At 48.2% G+C, this 16,723-nt stretch overlaps 1 protein-coding gene across 1 annotated transcript in view; it reads left to right on the top strand.

Moving 5' to 3' along the window:
• The window catches only part of MARCHF10 (membrane associated ring-CH-type finger 10), a 116,172-nt gene extending 100,140 nt beyond the window's left edge, over window positions 1-16,032 (top strand). The window contains exons 9-10 of the mRNA XM_059726839.1: window positions 8,807-8,915; window positions 14,338-16,032. Of these exons, the coding sequence (XP_059582822.1) occupies window positions 8,807-8,896 (90 nt within the window). The 3' untranslated portion in view covers window positions 8,897-8,915; window positions 14,338-16,032. The remainder of the gene's footprint in view (window positions 1-8,806; window positions 8,916-14,337) is intronic.
• The last annotated feature ends 691 nt before the right edge of the window (window positions 16,033-16,723 follow it).

The following is a 16,723-nucleotide window of genomic DNA, read 5'->3' as shown; positions in this document are numbered from 1 at the left end:
GCCACCAGGTCCCCCCTGAACCTGCGCTTTTCCAGACTGAAGAGTCCCCATGGTTCTCAGCCTCTCTTCATAAGGCCTATTCTCTTGCCCTCTGATCATATGTGTGGCTCTCCTCTGGACTCTCTCAAGCTTCTTCACATCCTTCTCGAATTGTGGAGCCCAGAACTGGATGCAGTACTCCAGCTGCGGCCTCACCAAGGCCGAATACAGCGGGAGGATGACATCCTGAGATTTACTTGAGAAGCATCTATAGATGCAAGCCAGGGTTCATAGATTCATAGATTCATAGATGTTAGGGTCGGAAGGGACCTCAATAGATCACCGAGTCCGACCCCCTGCATAAGCAGGAAAGAGTGCTGGGTCTAGATGACCCCAGCTAGATACTCATCTAACCTCCTCTTGAAGACCCCCAGGGTAGGGGAGAGCACCACCTCCCTTAGGAGCCCGTTCCAGACCTTGGCCACTCAAACTGTGAAGAAGTTCTTCCTAATGTCCAATCTAAATCTGCTCTCTGCTAGCTAGTGGTTTCCTGATCCACTCCCTGCAGGTATGGACCAGTGCTGAGTAATCCTCTATTTACATAACATCTGTATATAATGTACATTTAACTTCACCATCCTCCATGGTGGTAATTCCAACCATCCATCCTTTATAAGTCTCTCTTTTGAGGTGTAGAAGGTCTTTGAGTTCCCTGCTGAGCCAAGGGGGTTACTGCGCCCTTTTGCTACCCTTCCACCGAGATGGGATGGCCATCCCTTCTGATGTCAGGATTGCTCCCTTGAGGAGCAACCACTCCTCTTGAACTCCTCTTCCTGTTTGAGTCGTGGTCCCTTAGGGCCTCAACAATGAGCCTCCTGAGCTTATCAAAGGCAGCTTTCCTGAAGTTGAGGACTTCAGTATTGCTGACTGACTTGCCAGCTTTGTAATGGATAGTAAAGGTGACCAGCTCGTGGTCACTATCACCCAGCTTTCCATAGATTCTTAGGTCACTGACTGTGTCATCCCCTTTAGCCAGTACCAGGTCCAACAATGCTTTGCCTCACATCGGCCCAAAGACTTCTTGAGTCAGGTAGAGCTTGTCCATGCATGTGAGGAAGCTTTGTGACCAATTGGATTTGGCCAAGTGCTCTTCCCATGAGACGTCTGGGTAGTTGAAGTCTCCCATGACAACCATGCACTGAGAGCATGCAGCCTCAGCCAGGTCCCTAGCGAATTCCTGGTCCAGCTCTTGTTTCTGGTTAGGAGGTCTGTAGTAGACTCCTACCATGATGTCCCCTGAGCCATGTTCCCCATGTATTTTGACCCAGAGAGACTCCAGTCATCCCTCCTGGGTGCCAATGTCAATTTGGAGGGACGTGTAGCTGTTCTTGACATAGAGGGCTACACCCCCAACCCTTTTATCTGCATAATCATGCCTGTACAAGATATAGTCATCTATGCCTGTGGCCCAGTCATAGGTGGAGTCCCACCAGGTCTCCATTATCCCTATGAGGTCATAGTCATTCTTGTTTAGCAGGAGGACCAGCTCCTCCTGTTTATTCCCCAAGCTCCTGGCGCTGGTGTACAGGCAGCCAAGTGTCCCATTGGGGGCCCTTGCCTTCCCACAGATCGTTCTGGGGCTAGGGTAGGGGTGGGTTCCCTTAAGTGCCTTAGTCTGCTAGATTTACAAGGCTTGCCCAGTGGGATAGCAGTGGTGATAATCCCCACAACAGGCTTAGTTTAAAGCCCAGTCAAGCAGGTCAGCCAGTCTGGCTGAGAAGAGCCTCCTCACCAGTAGAGTGAGGTAGAGGCCCTCTCTCCCCAGCAGACCACCCATTCTCTCACCAAAGAGTGGACTGTGATCGTGGAAGCTGAAGCCCTCACGATGACACCAGCACTGCAGTCTTTGGTTGACTTCCTCAACCCGTCTCTCCCTCCTCAGACCATAACCCACAACCGGGAGGAGCAAGGAAAAGACCACCTGTGCCCCCAACCCCCTAAGCCCTGCTCCCAGAGCCCTGTAGTCTCTCATGACCAGGCTGGGGTTGCTCCAAACCATGTCATTTGTGCCCACATGGATAAGAACCATAGTGGTCGGAGGACCAGATAATCTTTGGTATCCTCTCTTCTATGTCCTTGATGTGGGCCCCTGGAAAGTAGCAGACCTCCTGGGCTAGAGATGATCATCACCTGCTGGATTTCACTATCCAACGCAGGGCGTCTAGGGCTCACACCAAGGCTAAAGCCCTTGACTTCAGAAGGGCCAACTTCAATGAGCTTAGGAGACTAGTGGGGGAGGCACTAAGGGCCCAGAAGGTAGAGGAGGTGGGAGCCCACAAGGGATGGTCATACCTTAAGGGGGCAATCCTCCAGGCCCAAAGGATAACAGTCCCTGAGAAAAGCAAGTGGGGTAAGAGTGCTCAGAAACCCCCTTGGCTCAGCAAGGGAATTCAGCAATGCCTAAAAGGGAGGCATACAACCAGTGGAAGGGAGGAACTATCACCAAGGAGGAGTACTCCTTCTCAGCCCAGGAGTGTAGGAGGGCTATTAGGAAGGCCAAGGCAGAGATGGAACTCAGGCTAACGTCCAGGATTAAGGACAACAAAAAGTCCTTTTTCAAGTACATTGGGAGCAAGAAAAGGGCACCAGGCATTGTAGGGCCCCTGCAAGACAAACAGTAATCTGGTGGCCACGCCAAACACGAAAGCTGATATTTTAACAGTTTCTTTGCCTGTGTTTTCCTGAACAGGGACCGGGATATCCCATCTACCAGAGGTAGGGACAATCTTGGGGATAGCTCTATCAAGCCTTCAGTCAGTGCAGATGTAGTTTGGGATCTTCTGGAAGGGCTAGACATTTTTAAATCTGCAGGTCCAGATGCCCACCACCCAAGGGTGTTGAGGGAGCTGGCAGGGGTCATCGTGGAGCCTTTGGCCCGGCTGTATGAGCATTCATGGTCATCTGGCCAGGTGCCGGGGGATTGGAAACTGGCTAATGTGGTCCCTATTTTTAAGAAGGGGAGGAAGGAGGACCCAAGTAATTATAGGCCTGTAAGCCTCACCTCAGTGCTCGGGAAGCTCTTGGAGAGGATCATCAAGGAGCTTTTCTGTGGGGGGCCTGCAGGGGAGATCATGCTCAGGGGCAATCAGCATGGCTTCACCAAAGGCAGGTCCTGCCAGACCAACCTGATTGCCTTTTATGACCAAGTAACTAAATCCTTGGATGATGGTGTCGCTGTGGACATAGTCTTTCTAGACTTTAAGAAGGCCTTTGACACTGTCTCTCATCCCATCCTCATCAATAAATTAAGTGACTGTGGCATTGATGCCCACAAAGTTGGATGGGTAAAAAAATTGGCTGATGGGGCGCATGCAGAGAATAGTGGTGGACGGGTTGTACTCAACCTGGCGAGATGTGAGCAGTGGGGTACCCCAGGGCTCAGTCCTTGGGCCTGCACTGTTTAACATCTTCATCAGCGACTTGGACGAGGGGGTAGAAAGCACGCTGTCCAAGTCTGCTGATGACACTAAGATGTGGGACGAGGTGGACACACTTGAAGGGAGAGAGAGGCTGCAACTAGATTTAGACAGACTACAAAAGTGGGCAGACGAGAATAGGATGGGGTTCAATGTAAACAAATGCTGGGTGCTGCACCTTGGGAGAAGGAATCCACAGCATACATACAGGCTGGGGAGTTCCCTTCTTGAAAGCACAGAGGTGGAAAGGGATCTCGGAGTCATTATTGACTCCAAGATGAACATGAGCTGCCAATGCCAGACCGCAGCCAGCAAGGCCAGCCATACCTTGTCATGCATCCAAAGGTGCATCTCAAGCCAGTCCAGAGAGGTGATACTCCCCCTCTATGCGACTTTGGTCAGGCCGCAGTTGGAGTACTGCATCCAGTACTGGGCACTGCACTTCAAAAGGGATGTGGCCAGCCTGGAGAGGGTTCAGAGGAGGGCCACCCGCTTGGAGAGAGGGCAGCAGGACAGGCCCTACGAGGAGAGACTGAAGGACCTGAACCTGTTCAGCCTCAGCAAGGAGGCTGAGGGGGGACCTGGTGGCTGCCTACAAGCTCATCAGGGGGGATCAACAGCAAATAGGCAGAGCTCTTTTCTCCCCAGCACCTTGTGTCGAGGAACAATGGTCATAAGCTGATGGAGAATAGGTTTAGGTTGGAGATCAGAAGACAATATTTTACAGTTAGGGTGGCCAAAATGTGGAACCAACTTCCCAGGGAGGTGGTCCTTGCCCCTACCTTGAGCAAATTCAAGAGGAGGTTGGACGATCACCTGTCTGGGGTCTTGTGAACCCAGCATTCATTCCTGCCTGTGGCAGGGGCTCAGGCTAGATGATCTGTTCAGGTCCCTCCTGACCCTAGCTACTATGAAACTCTGTGTTTCATCTTCAGGAGAGTAGGGGTGGGTGATCCTCCCTTGCCTGCAGGAGCTGGTATCTCTGCAGATTCTACTGGGGCTGCAAAAGGTTCAAACCTGTTGCAAAGCCCCAGAGGAGAGGGAACCTTGGTGTGGCGGGCCTTGGGGCCCTTAACCACCTTGGTCCAACCCTCCGGCTGGACAGTATGTGAGATCCCTGAGTCCTCCCTTTTCCTGGGAGGTGACTTTGGTCTACCCTCTGCCTCCAGGGGGTGAAGGGCCTGGCAGTAGGAATCGATCTCCTGCTCACCCTCCCTGATGGCACGCAGTCTCTGGACTGTGGCCTGGAGCTCCTATCTGGCACCCCATAGACTCCAAAGTGGAGCAAACCCTGCAAGGGGAGATAGCCATGATCCCAGTCCCATAAGCCTGGAAATGTGCCAGGCAGCCCCCACAGCCAAGAGTCAGGGGCTCCGTCTGCGTGGAGCCTGGAAACATGGATTGCATCTGGGTAGAGGCCTCTGAGGTGCCAGAGGGGGAGGCTGCAGACTCCGAGGGGACCCTCTGGGTGTGGTGTGTGCCCATCCGCACCGTGCCACTATAGGCCGGCTACTGAAGGGACTGCCTACCCTAGGTGGCTCACTGGCAGGCCCACAGGCCCTCCCGCTCACCCTCCTGTGCAAACTCCGCCGTGCTAATTTGTACGCTGGCCCCAGAATCGCACCTGTTTGTGCATCCTGTTCACAAGGCTCCAGTCACACGGCTTCCTGAGGGGCTGGGTGTAGTAGCCGAGGGGGCATAACCCTCCTCAGCTCCACTCAGCTGCCTCCCTGCTGGCTACGTCCCTCCCACCATGGGCCCCTGCTTACCTGTAGGCAGGCCAGGGCTCATTGGGGTCCTGGGGTCTCTCCTGGGGGTCCCTGGGATCATGGGGGCACAATGGGCTTTCACCCATGTTTCTCACACCAGAGCCAGGACCTGAGTGCAGCTTCTGCCATTGCCGGGCCCTTTTTAAACTGCATTCATGTGCAGAGGGGCTGGTCAGTGCTGCGGTGCTCTCAGGGGGTGAAAGGGGTCCCTCCCTCCCACCGAAGGAGGGGGCAGGTAAGTGCCACCCAACCTGTCTTATCTTTCAAAGGTAAAGTGGCTGTGGTGAAAATGGTACTCTTGCAAATCATCCTTTTTACAGGAGTGATGTTTTTACTGCCATAGCAACAGATAAGCAGGGTACAGAGGCAGATATGCTGTTTTTGGAGGGAAAATAAAAGAGAAAGTAGCCAGAATGGAGCTCTACAAAGCCAAGGAATTAGGAGGATGGAGAATGCCAGATTTGGAAAACTTTGTGTATACTTACTTCATAAGAATATTCTGTAAAGAGGCAATGGAGGACACGGAGAAGACTGCATGCTTCTGCCATCACCTGGCAGAAAGAACATTATGAAGATAGGGAACTGTAACAGGGGGCCTTCTTGGGGCCGATCTGTCATTGGCCTGCTCACCTGTTTCTGGGCCAACCACCCGCCTCCTCTCCTGCCACACCTTGTTTTTTCTTAATTGGTTCTTATTAAGGCGGGAGGCTGCCCATTCTTGCCCCGATGCCAGGGAATGATAGCTGCAGCTCCATTCCTCCCCTACACCACAGCCCATGCCTCACAGATGGCATCCACAGTTCTTAACATCACCGGCCCAACACTGGACCCTAGAATCCTGTAGTCCAGACCCCAACTGGATCCCTCCAATAAGGCAGCCTACTCCACCCTCATTCTGGGCTGCCCTGCTCCCTGAACTCTTCCCCCTCTTGGGCATGGCCCCCCGGGACCTTTGACACAGGCCCTGGCCTCACCTCCAAGGCCAGTTGGAACCCCAGGCCCTCAGCTCTGGGTGTCCCTCGCGGTGGGCCTCTGGCCCTTTTGACCCTTCTGGTCCTGGCCCCAGCATTGACCAGTCAAGGGTGTTTCAAGTCAGGCTTCTGAGCCTCTAGCCCACTCTCTACCCTGGGTCCATCTTCTTGGCCCTACTATGGGGTAACCCATCCGGTTGTGGGAGCTGGGGTTATTAAGGCGCCCCAACCCACCTTTCACCAGGGTGATAACTGGCCTGGTATTTCCTGGGGGCTTCCGCACCATTGAGAGTCCCACCAGGCCACCCACTCCCAGCAGGGTGAAGTTTTAGGTCATGCCCAGGACGAGGAGCCTCCACACCATCCTTTTAAGCTCCCGACCTTACCTCCAAGGATGTTGCATTCAGCCTTGCAGCCAGACAGTGTTTCTGCCTGCCCTGCCAGCAGCAAACTGCTGTGTTTATATAGGCATCCAGAGATCTAAAATGGCCACCGCAATCAAGCACCTGCTGGCTGCTTGGCTCGGTCCTTAAAGTGGCAGGCACCAACAGTGCTCTGCCACAGGAATGTATGGGGGAGATTAGAAAAAACTGTGGGAGTGGCAGCCCTCAGCCCACTATGCAAAGATGGAGAGCTTTTTAAGAGTAAATAAACTTGAGGGAATGGGATTACAGTGACTGAAAAACTATAAGAAGGTGATTAATATGATCAAAAGGTAAGTTGTTTTTTGATGGAAAAACAGATGGCAAATGTGTGGAAAGAAGTGACAGATAATAGATTGAAAAGAAAACATACAGATATTGTATGGATGATGATATGGAATATTCTTCCTGTGAGGGGCATTCAGCATGAATAGGGTTTGGTAAGATCAACAGTGTGCCCAAGAGAGGGATGTGGGGCTGAAGAATCAGTACCACCTGTATTTTGGGAGTGCCCTTTTGTGCAAGGGGAATGGGTGTGTTGATTCTTGAAGATGATCAATATGAACTGTGATTTAACATATGAGATGATGCTGTATGGGTTAATGCCCAAAGGGCTGGAGACACAAGGCACATCTACATGTGCATTAATGTGCCATGGTTATGGTGCATTAAGTCTAGTAGCTATAATAGGTACTAACTGTGCAGTAACCAGCACTACTGTGCAATAGTGCCAGCCCATGATGCTTGTTTCATTGTGAGGGAGTAACTGCCCATTTTTTAAAGGGCCACACCAAAAAAAAAAAAAAAAAGTTCCCATCACCATGCTTGCCCAATGTGGGCCATTTCAAGTACCTGACAGGGATGGTTTTCCCAGGGGTGGTTTGCCTGTTCCTTGCATTTTGGGCAGGCTGACCCCTGCAAGTTTTCCCAGATGCAGGAAACTCAACTGCACAATTTTGGTGCAGTGAGGAACTGTTTTCTTGCATTCCCCCTGGCTTGCTCCCTGTTCTTTTGGCTAGGAGCAAAAGAGATTAGAGGGCATCTGAACCTCAGGGTCCCTGGGACTGGGGCTTGCACGTAGGATGTCTGCCACAGAGCTGGCAAGTATCTGAAGGCCCAGACTGATGGGTCTGAGAAGAAGGATACTTGCCCAGTGGTAGAGCCACACAGACTTGAACTATTTAGCTCTCCTCAGTTGAAACTTGGAACTTGACTATTGGGCTTTGCCCGGTAGAATTCAGAACTGATTTGGCCCTTGAAACACAATTTTAAAAGAATGTGTTTTATAGTCATGCTCAGTGCTGGCTGCATTTATTCAGCTTCTAAGTTGGTTTCTGTTGCTGAGCCCATGCTCCTTTTGACAGCAGTCTAACAATAGACAATGTATTTAGTGAAATTTCTCTGTATGCAATTATAAGGTGAGGGACTTTTTTCCCTATGCCATTTGGAAGTAGGGGGGGGGAAGAGAGGGGTGGAACCTCACCATATATTTGAGTAAGTATAGTAGCATGGCTGCAATTTCAAATAACCAGGATTTGTTTAATCACTAGTTGGAATAGGCTGCTGTTTGTCTCAAGGAGCTAATTCAATTTTGTCTTTTTTCTGATGAGATATTCTCTACTCCTTCTTTTACATTTCTATCCTATGATATCCCTGGTTATATTTTGGATGAAATTCAATGCCCTGTTTCAAGCTGAAGGCCAGACTTGATGATCATAATAATTCCATGTGGTTGTAAAATGTACGAATTTACGTTTACATTTACACAGATAAGCATTAGACATGACTTCTTTGGAGTGTGTAAATAGTGTTCTTTACTTTTCCACAAAAGCTCAATTTGAGTCCTTTATTTACTTTTTATTTTCAACATCCTACTTAAATAATGCTGAAAGTCAGTTCTGGCCCTGGAGTTTGACAGACTGAGCTCAGGAAGCTAGGCCAGGTCTGTCACATACCAGTGCCAAGTCCTTATGTTAGGCTGTGGGGTGTGATAACATAGACATGGCGATTAACAAATGTCATATAAATTGTGAAAATAGCTCACAGCTTAGCTCAGAGTTAATAAATACAAAAAATAATATAGTCCATGACTAGTGTAACACACTTTTTTTTGTTAACTATTTTTCGTTCTCAAGGCCTTTAGAAATCAGCATTGCAGTTACACTTTGATTTGTTTTTCCTGCGCACAGGCACACAGTGAGCTAATGAATGCAGGTGTGTACTTGGTGCTGCTGCTTCACCTTTATGAACAGAGGTTTGCTGAATTCATGAACTCATAACCAAACCAGCAGAGATAAGGTAAGACAAGGAATCACACAGAAGCAATGTCATGTTCTTGTTATTTACTTAGTTAAATTCTTATCCAGTTGAAGGTTCTTTTCTAATTGTCAAGTCCATAGGAACTATGCAGTAGGCAAAGCATTCATGGAGAGTCTTTCTTCAGAATCAGACACGCAGCTTTATACGCTAGCTAGACCCGCCCCAGAGGTGTAGTCTGCAATCTTGCCTAATGATACTCAGACTCTCCTGATATCCTAGCGCAGAGTTGTTAATTTTCCTGTTGACTATCAATTACCTATAAAAACTCCACCCTCTCTCAAGCAGCTCCAGAAGATCCAGCTGAAGATTAGGGTCTTTGTTTTGTGTTTCCTTTGAATTCCCAGTTATTATACTGAAAAAGTTTTCAGAAAAAAGTCCTAAATAATTTCTGGGATAGATTGTATGGTGAAATGTAGCCTAAACCACTAGCTAATGAGAAACCTATAAACCTTTCTTTCAGTGTAGATTTGAACCATTGTAATTTTATATCAGCTGGCATTTTGTCACACCAGCTAATCTTGTTAAACTAAATCTGTTCTCAGTGGTCTCTCAATGAATTCCCTTCAGCTGCTTCAGTACTAGTGCATTATGGATACCTATGTAACACTTCCTCACATAGATCTCCAAAACAGAATTTGTAGAAGTAGACATCTGTAGATGGAGAAGTGTTGAACTGATTTTTTTTATTGTGACTTATACATATATAGCAGTATTCAATGTATAAGACAAGAGCTGTATAAAAGAATGCATTAATAATAAAATTCATCAAAATATTCCTGATTTTTTTAAACAAGATTAACATTGAGCCTAATGTAGAATTCCAGTAGTGAGAAGTACTAGAGAGGTACATCTACACGTGCCATTGGGAGCAGCAATAAACTGTGGAACTTATTACTCTACGGCTTGTTGCTTCTGGGAAGCTCCGGGATGCACATCTGCACATGCGCCCAGACTGCAGCACACTGAGCCAAGCCGCAGCAGCCCTGGATGGCAGACAGTCCAGGGACGTCAGCCTGCCAGCCTGGGGCTGCTCCAACCAGGGTCATTGTGCTGCAGAGGGACTGGCTGAGGCATAAAGGTGCTTCAGTGTGGAGCTAGCTAGCAAGCAGCCCCAGCCAGCCAGACAGTGTCTACATGTGTGCTGCTGCACACAAAAAAACTCCACAGCATTTTGTACTTACAAATTCCAATGTATTTACAGTACTACCCTGCTGTGGAGTTTATTAGTTTTGCACACCCTAATAGGGGTGCACATGTAGACACTGAGATGTTTACTGTTTCTTTAACTAATCAACTGCACAGTAAATGTCTTGTGTAGATGCGCCTAAGATGGTGGCCACTACATAGACTGATCTTTAGAGGGCTTGAAGGGGCACATCTACACAAAACATTTACTGCAAATTGCCTAATTAGCTCCTCAGTAAACATCTTGCATTTTTTACTCTGCAGCAATGTATGTATAGATGCTGGAGGGGCTGGCTGAGGCAAGGGGCTGCCTGCCAGCTAGTCCCACACTGGAACATCCTCCTGTCCCAACCAGCCCCTCTGCAACATGTTGAGCCAGGTTGGAGCAGCCCTGGACTAGCAGGCTGATCCCCCAGGTCCCCTGCCAGCCAGGGGTACTCTGACCCAGCTCAATGTGCTGCACTCCCAGGCACACGTGTAAATACAGTGCCAAGGAAGTAATAAATTCTGGCACAATAAGCACCAGAGTTTATTGCTTCGACTTAATTGCACATGTAGATGCGCCCAAAGAGAATACTAGAACTCTGTGGCATCACACCAGTGGCAATGATGTAGCTTCTCCATCACTGCTTTCCACCAATGCTAGCACAATAGTGGTGCAAACTGAACAGATACAGGATACAGAGATGAAAAGCTTTGCTTTGAACAAATTACAATGCTCCAGTGCTATATATAGTCAAAAACTTTTCTGAATGCTAACTGTGCCTGCCTCCGCTCGACCAGGCGCTCTCGGGCTGCTCTAGCCCGAGTGACCGTTCTCACTGGCCACGAGCTCACAAGAGGGCCCTGGGAGGTGCCTCGGGTGGTGACGGGAGGCCCCCTAACCTCGCCTGCCACGACTTCAAATGTAACCTCAGTGGTGGGGGTCTCCGTTAATGCCGCCTCCCGGGGTCATTGCGCCTTCGGCAGGCACTCATGGGGCTCCGACCTCCCCTACGCCCCGGCCAATCACCACCTGCTGCTGCTGGTCTTCTAGTGGCCTTCCTCTGGTGGCCCCGCCGCGTTTCTGGTCCTAAATCTCCCGGTGGTCCTTATTCCGGGAACCCAAGCTACCCAGGCTGGAATCTGCCTAGGGGTCTCACCCCCTCCTGGTTTCTCGGCTGCCCCTAGCCTGTATTGCCCCGAGGCCTCCGCAACACTACAACAACGAGCGAGCCAAAAGAAAACGAATACTGAAACTGAAACTCAAACTCCTTTATCACGCCTAGCCCAGGCTCTGACCCGGGTGCCTAAGCCCCGACCGATGAGCTCCCCCTGGCTATGGGCCTGTCAGGAGGCTTAAGGCCACCGACTTCCCCGGGTGCCTACTCTCCGGGCTCATGGCTCCCTCTCTCTAGGAATCTTGTTTCTGGCGTTTTCTCCCTTGCCAAGTCCACTGCCAGCTCCCCACCGGCCCATCTGTCACTTCTCTCGCGGGGTCCGCGCTCGGTTGCCTCATCGGCTCCGCCACCTGCACTCCTGCTACGACTGTAGCCAGTTCCCTCTCCCGTCGTGCTGCCGATGTCGTCTTCCTTTTTACCAGCGGCTCCTTTAAGAGCGCAGTTCTCACTGCTGTAACCGCAGCTTCCTCTCCCGGCTCCTTTAACGAGGCGGCTCTCCCTGCCACTGTCGACGCTGTTATCGCCGCCGCTCTCATGGCAGCTGCTGCTGTTAGCGCCGCTGCCTTGGCTGGCCCCGTCGGGCCGGATACATGTGCCCTGCTGGCACAGGTCCCGCTCTCGGGGTTCCCTGCGGGCTTCCCCCGCCTCTCTTCCGGCCCTGCTTCTGGGGCCACCTTTTATCTCTGCCGGGCGGCGTCTCCCGCCGATGTCGCCCGGCCCCAGCTGGATATAAGCGCGGCTTACAAACCGCGCCAGCGGTCTCCCCGCGTGCGTGTCCCTGCTCGCTCCGGCCTCTGTGTGGGGTAAGTAGGTGGTCACTTCCCCCCTGGTCCGGCCCCGGGGTACCCTTCTAACCCTGGCATCCCTGGGACACTAACCAAAGAGTCTATATTGCTGCATTTTAGACTCTTGGTTGCATGCTACTTCTCATGGACCTTCACAGGTCCTTGGAAGTAAAGGATACCTGTACAGTGGGATTTTTCAAAAGTACCTATGTGACTGTGGAGCACAAGTTCCATTGACTTTCGATGGAATTTATTCTCCAAAGTCATGTAGCTACATTTAAAAATCCTCTCTGTGGAGCAGTGCTGGCTAACCACATCCCCAATCCAATCTCAAACCAAGGGTCAGGAGCAGGGGCATTTTATGGCCTTTACACAAGCCCCATACCTCTCAGGGACCACTCCACATTGTGTAAACAATTTTCACACCTATGTAAAGTTCCTTTATGCTGCCAAAAAAAAATATAGTGGACTTAATGTACCTGAGAGTACAAAAATCAATCTGATGCAGCTTGTTGGCATCATGGACATAGTTTAGAACAAAATATATTTCTACATTCACAAAGCATTTCTTTTCAGTCATTTGGCAGGGAAAGTTCACCTGAAGCTGAGACTGTGTTATATGCCTTGTGAAGCATTCTGGAATGACATTTTTCTTATTTTTAAATTCACAGATCATTGCTTCACTGGGAATGTTATAAATACAATTGAACTGGTCTGAAAAGGTCACATACATTGATCTAGAGGCTTTGGTGCTTGTAGCTACTCTGAAGTCTTCTCCATCAATCATCCTGATACTGATGTAGTTTTCACTTCTTACTGTCTGGGAAGGATTTTAGTTAGCTCATGACATGGGATATTAGATTTTCATTATTTCCTTTTACTCACTCCACTTTGAAAAGTCCCATGTGAAATAATACAGACATTCCTTTTAGTTCAGTAATCCTCATTTTATTCTTTTTATGCAGAAATGTTTATCCTTACGAGTTATTTTTCAACCTCTCTATATTTCTTACCTTGCCAAGACTCAAATCATATAATTAATTAAGGCTGAGCGCTTCTTCTAGACAAAATAGAAAACTCACAGGTTCATTATGGCAAGAAAACCAAAAGTCAAAAGTCTGGCTGAAAACCCAACAAGTTGAAACACTTATTTTGAAACAGATAAAAGAAAAGAGTCATTTGTGGCATCAATGCTTTCAGCTCTTTTTGGTAGCCCAATTTGTGAGTGCCCTTTCAGACAAAATATTTATAGCAGAAGTGCTGAATCTATTACAGCAATAGAATAGAAACAACCATCAAAAGCAGCATGTCAGCAGATCTGAGTGCATGAATGAAAGACAATGAAGTACTTTATGACCCTTTTTCAAACATTCACCTACCATACACTTGTGCCACCAGGGTGCTCATGAAGTAAAACCTTCTCTTCCACGCAGCTCTGCCATACTGCTTGTGGGGTGGGAATATATCTAGTAAAGAACATGGACCTAGCAACATTAACGTTTTTGGGCTTCTATAAAAATATTTACCTCCTGCAGACAAATCAGAAATGTTGTCTGTATTTCTCTGCTTCAAGTGAAATCTTGCCATGAAGGAACAAAAGCTTTCTTACTGAAATAACCATGTAGCAGGTTGGCTAAATCTCTTTTCCTTCTTAATTTGTTTTAAAATCTTCTCAACTCTGATTGGTCCTGGAGATAAAGGCTACAATGCCCAGACTTAAAACATGGAACCATATGTAGCAAAATAGTCTGTTATTGCTGGGTCTGGCTCTGTCTTAGTTCGAAAATATCCTTATGTAAAAGTAAAATCATCATGGAATCAGTACAAAGCTACACCATTCCAGAAGCGTCAAAACTGAACTTCAGACAGGGAGAAAAATAACACTGATTTTTTTAAAGAAATGTAATTTTATATCTTTATTAATATTATTAATTTTCTTGGAATTAAGGGCTGATCCTGGGATCAATTGCTTAAATTAACAAAGTCTTTTCACATACCCAGATATGATTACATCTAACAGCAGATCAAATGGAGGTCATGACTGTTTACAGCAAGTCATGTGATATTAAGAGTAATCCTTAACTTTAATTTAAGTGTTAAGTCTGCTTTAATATCCTTACATACCTTAATTTTTAAGAGTATCTCTGTCATCTTAAAATGTTTTTGAGACTTTCATATAGCAGTCTCAGTATTCAATCTCTCAGTATATTAAATTGTATGTCAGATCAGTCCTAATGTAACTTTTATTAATCTTTGTTTCCTTTCTCATAGCTCTCAAGAGAAACTAGAGCAGAGGAAGATTAAAGTAGGTTTTTTGGGATTCAGAATTATTTCTCAAAGATATGTGCTTATTAGCTTTCATTATGCATGCTAGCTCTCACGTAGTGGCAGAACATATTAAAAACAACACTGATGTAGAAGTTAAAAGACCAAAAGAAAAGATTTCAGGAAATTCAAGATGCAGAAAATAGTCAGGAAGATTTGCATCACATCAAATGTACAGTGCATAAAATCTTTAAATTAATTCCTCACAAAAACAGTGAGAAGTAAAAATAAAGAATTTTGCCATAATGTTTTTCCAGAAAGCTGCCATCTCCTGGACTTTTTTTTCTTTTTTTTTTTACTTTTTCTTTATTGTTTTTGTGATGAGCAGTACTAAAACTCTGATTTGTTCCACATTTGGTATGTTAGAACTCTTCCTAATTATTTGCTGCAATAAGATTTTATGTTACTTTCACCAACATTTATGAGCTTTTTTTCTGAACACTCAGAAGGAAGGTTGATTACTTATTGTTAATGACTTTATCCATTTAACAAGATTGTTTTTTCCACTTTTGAAGCTGACATTTGGTTTGCTGTCCTTTGGATTCAAGAGGAAATTCTACTTGCCCATGCAGGCTTAGAAAAAAATGCTAAAAGCAAGACGTTGTTGTATGTACAACATGGCAAACAGTTGGATTATTTTTACTAGAATAATCTCAAAATACAGTAAAAATGTTCTGACCTCACTTACAGAGAATCTTGGACTCATATGGGTGAGGAAACAGTTTTTACTGTTGCAAAAGGTCCCATTTGAAGTCAAAGGGTGTGACTACAAGTGCATTTGATATAGGACCAGTTTACTTGTGAGTAAACTACTTGTGAGTTAACGCTTCCAGGCAGGCGTCTACACATGCAGGGATGTGGGAGATTTGCTGCTCATGGCAGCAAACTGCTCCCACTTCCTGGGGCCCTGCAACAGGCCACTGCCACCACTGAGGGGAACTGGAGGCTCCGACTACAGCTGCCTGTGGCCGGAAGCCATCTTTAAAAGGCATCCCCATTCCCTGCTCCCTGGCCAGCTGTGTTTCTGGCCAGGAGCAGCATGCAGAGCAGGGGGGCAACATGTGGTAACTCTTGTGTTGCAGCCGCTGCCTCCCTGTGCCATGGCTGCTCCAGCCTCTGTCCCTGGCCGTGATGCCCAGTGCCCTGGACTCCCGCTGGCTGCCACACTGGCCCTGCTGGCCCGCTGCACCATCCATCAGCTGGCCCATGGCCATCTGGTAGGGGTGTGCAAGATGGGCCCTATTCAGTTCGAATTCAGATTCAGCCTGAATTGTGGACAGCGATTAGATTAGTTGATTCAGATCACTGTCCCCAATTCAATTCGGCTGAATACAAATCTGAAGATTCAATGCTGATTCAGAGAATCAGCAATTTGGACATAGACACAGCTTTAAATGTTTTTTCTACATACCTTGAGGTACCAGGCACACCTTGTTAATGCTGTGACACTGGGATGGATGGAGCATCCCACAGGAGCATGAGGGGGCCTCCTGTGTGCTCAGCGACGAACCCGGAAGTGGATTGGAAGTACTTCTGGTTCACTTTCAAGTCCACCAGGAAGCACGCAGGGGGCCCCCCTGTGCCTCCCCAGCTCAGCGATTGGCCACAAGGGGACCCCGGGTGCCCTGCAGGCCCAGGAGGCACCAGTCACTGAGCCGGGGGAGCACAAGGGGGCCCCCCCCCGCATGCTTTATGGCAGACCCAGAAGTGGGCCAGAAGTACTTCCAATCCACTTCCAGGTCTGCTGCCAAGCATGCTGGAGAGCCCCCCTCTGCTTCTGTGGGACACTCCATCTGTCCCAGCATCACACATTCATGAGCTACCTGCTACCTAGAGGTATGTAGAAAAAACATTTAAAGTTGCGTCTATGTCTGAATCTCCAAATCTCTCTGAATTGATTTGGAGGGTTCCGATTCAATTTGGATAAATTAAAGGGTCTTCTGGTTCAATTCAGATTTAGAGATTTGGCCATCAAATCAGGCCAAATCTCTGCTGAATCAAATCAGGGACTGAAGCTTTGCACAGCCATCTGGGCCCTGCCAGCTCCCCCATGTGCTGTGACCACCTGCCCAGCCCCACCGCATGCCGTCCCAGGGCTGCCACTGTGTAGCTGCCACCTGGACCTCATCCTGCTGGTTGGACCCTGGCAGGGACACTGACAACAGGTTCCAGGATGCCACTGATGGGAATGTCTTTGCCTTCCTGGGCCTCCAGCTCTACCACCTCTGGGCCCACTGGGCTAGCCAGGACTGGTAGCTGCACATCATCTAGACCACTTGGGATGATGAGCAGTAGCTGGAGGCATTCAGGATGACTCAGGCCACCTTCATTG

Source organism: Alligator mississippiensis, chromosome 4 (assembly GCF_030867095.1).
Source record: "Alligator mississippiensis isolate rAllMis1 chromosome 4, rAllMis1, whole genome shotgun sequence".
NCBI classification, from domain to species: Eukaryota; Metazoa; Chordata; order Crocodylia; family Alligatoridae; genus Alligator; species Alligator mississippiensis.
The sequence above is the reverse complement of the archived record's forward strand: the minus strand, read 5'-3'. Positions and strand labels throughout refer to the sequence as shown.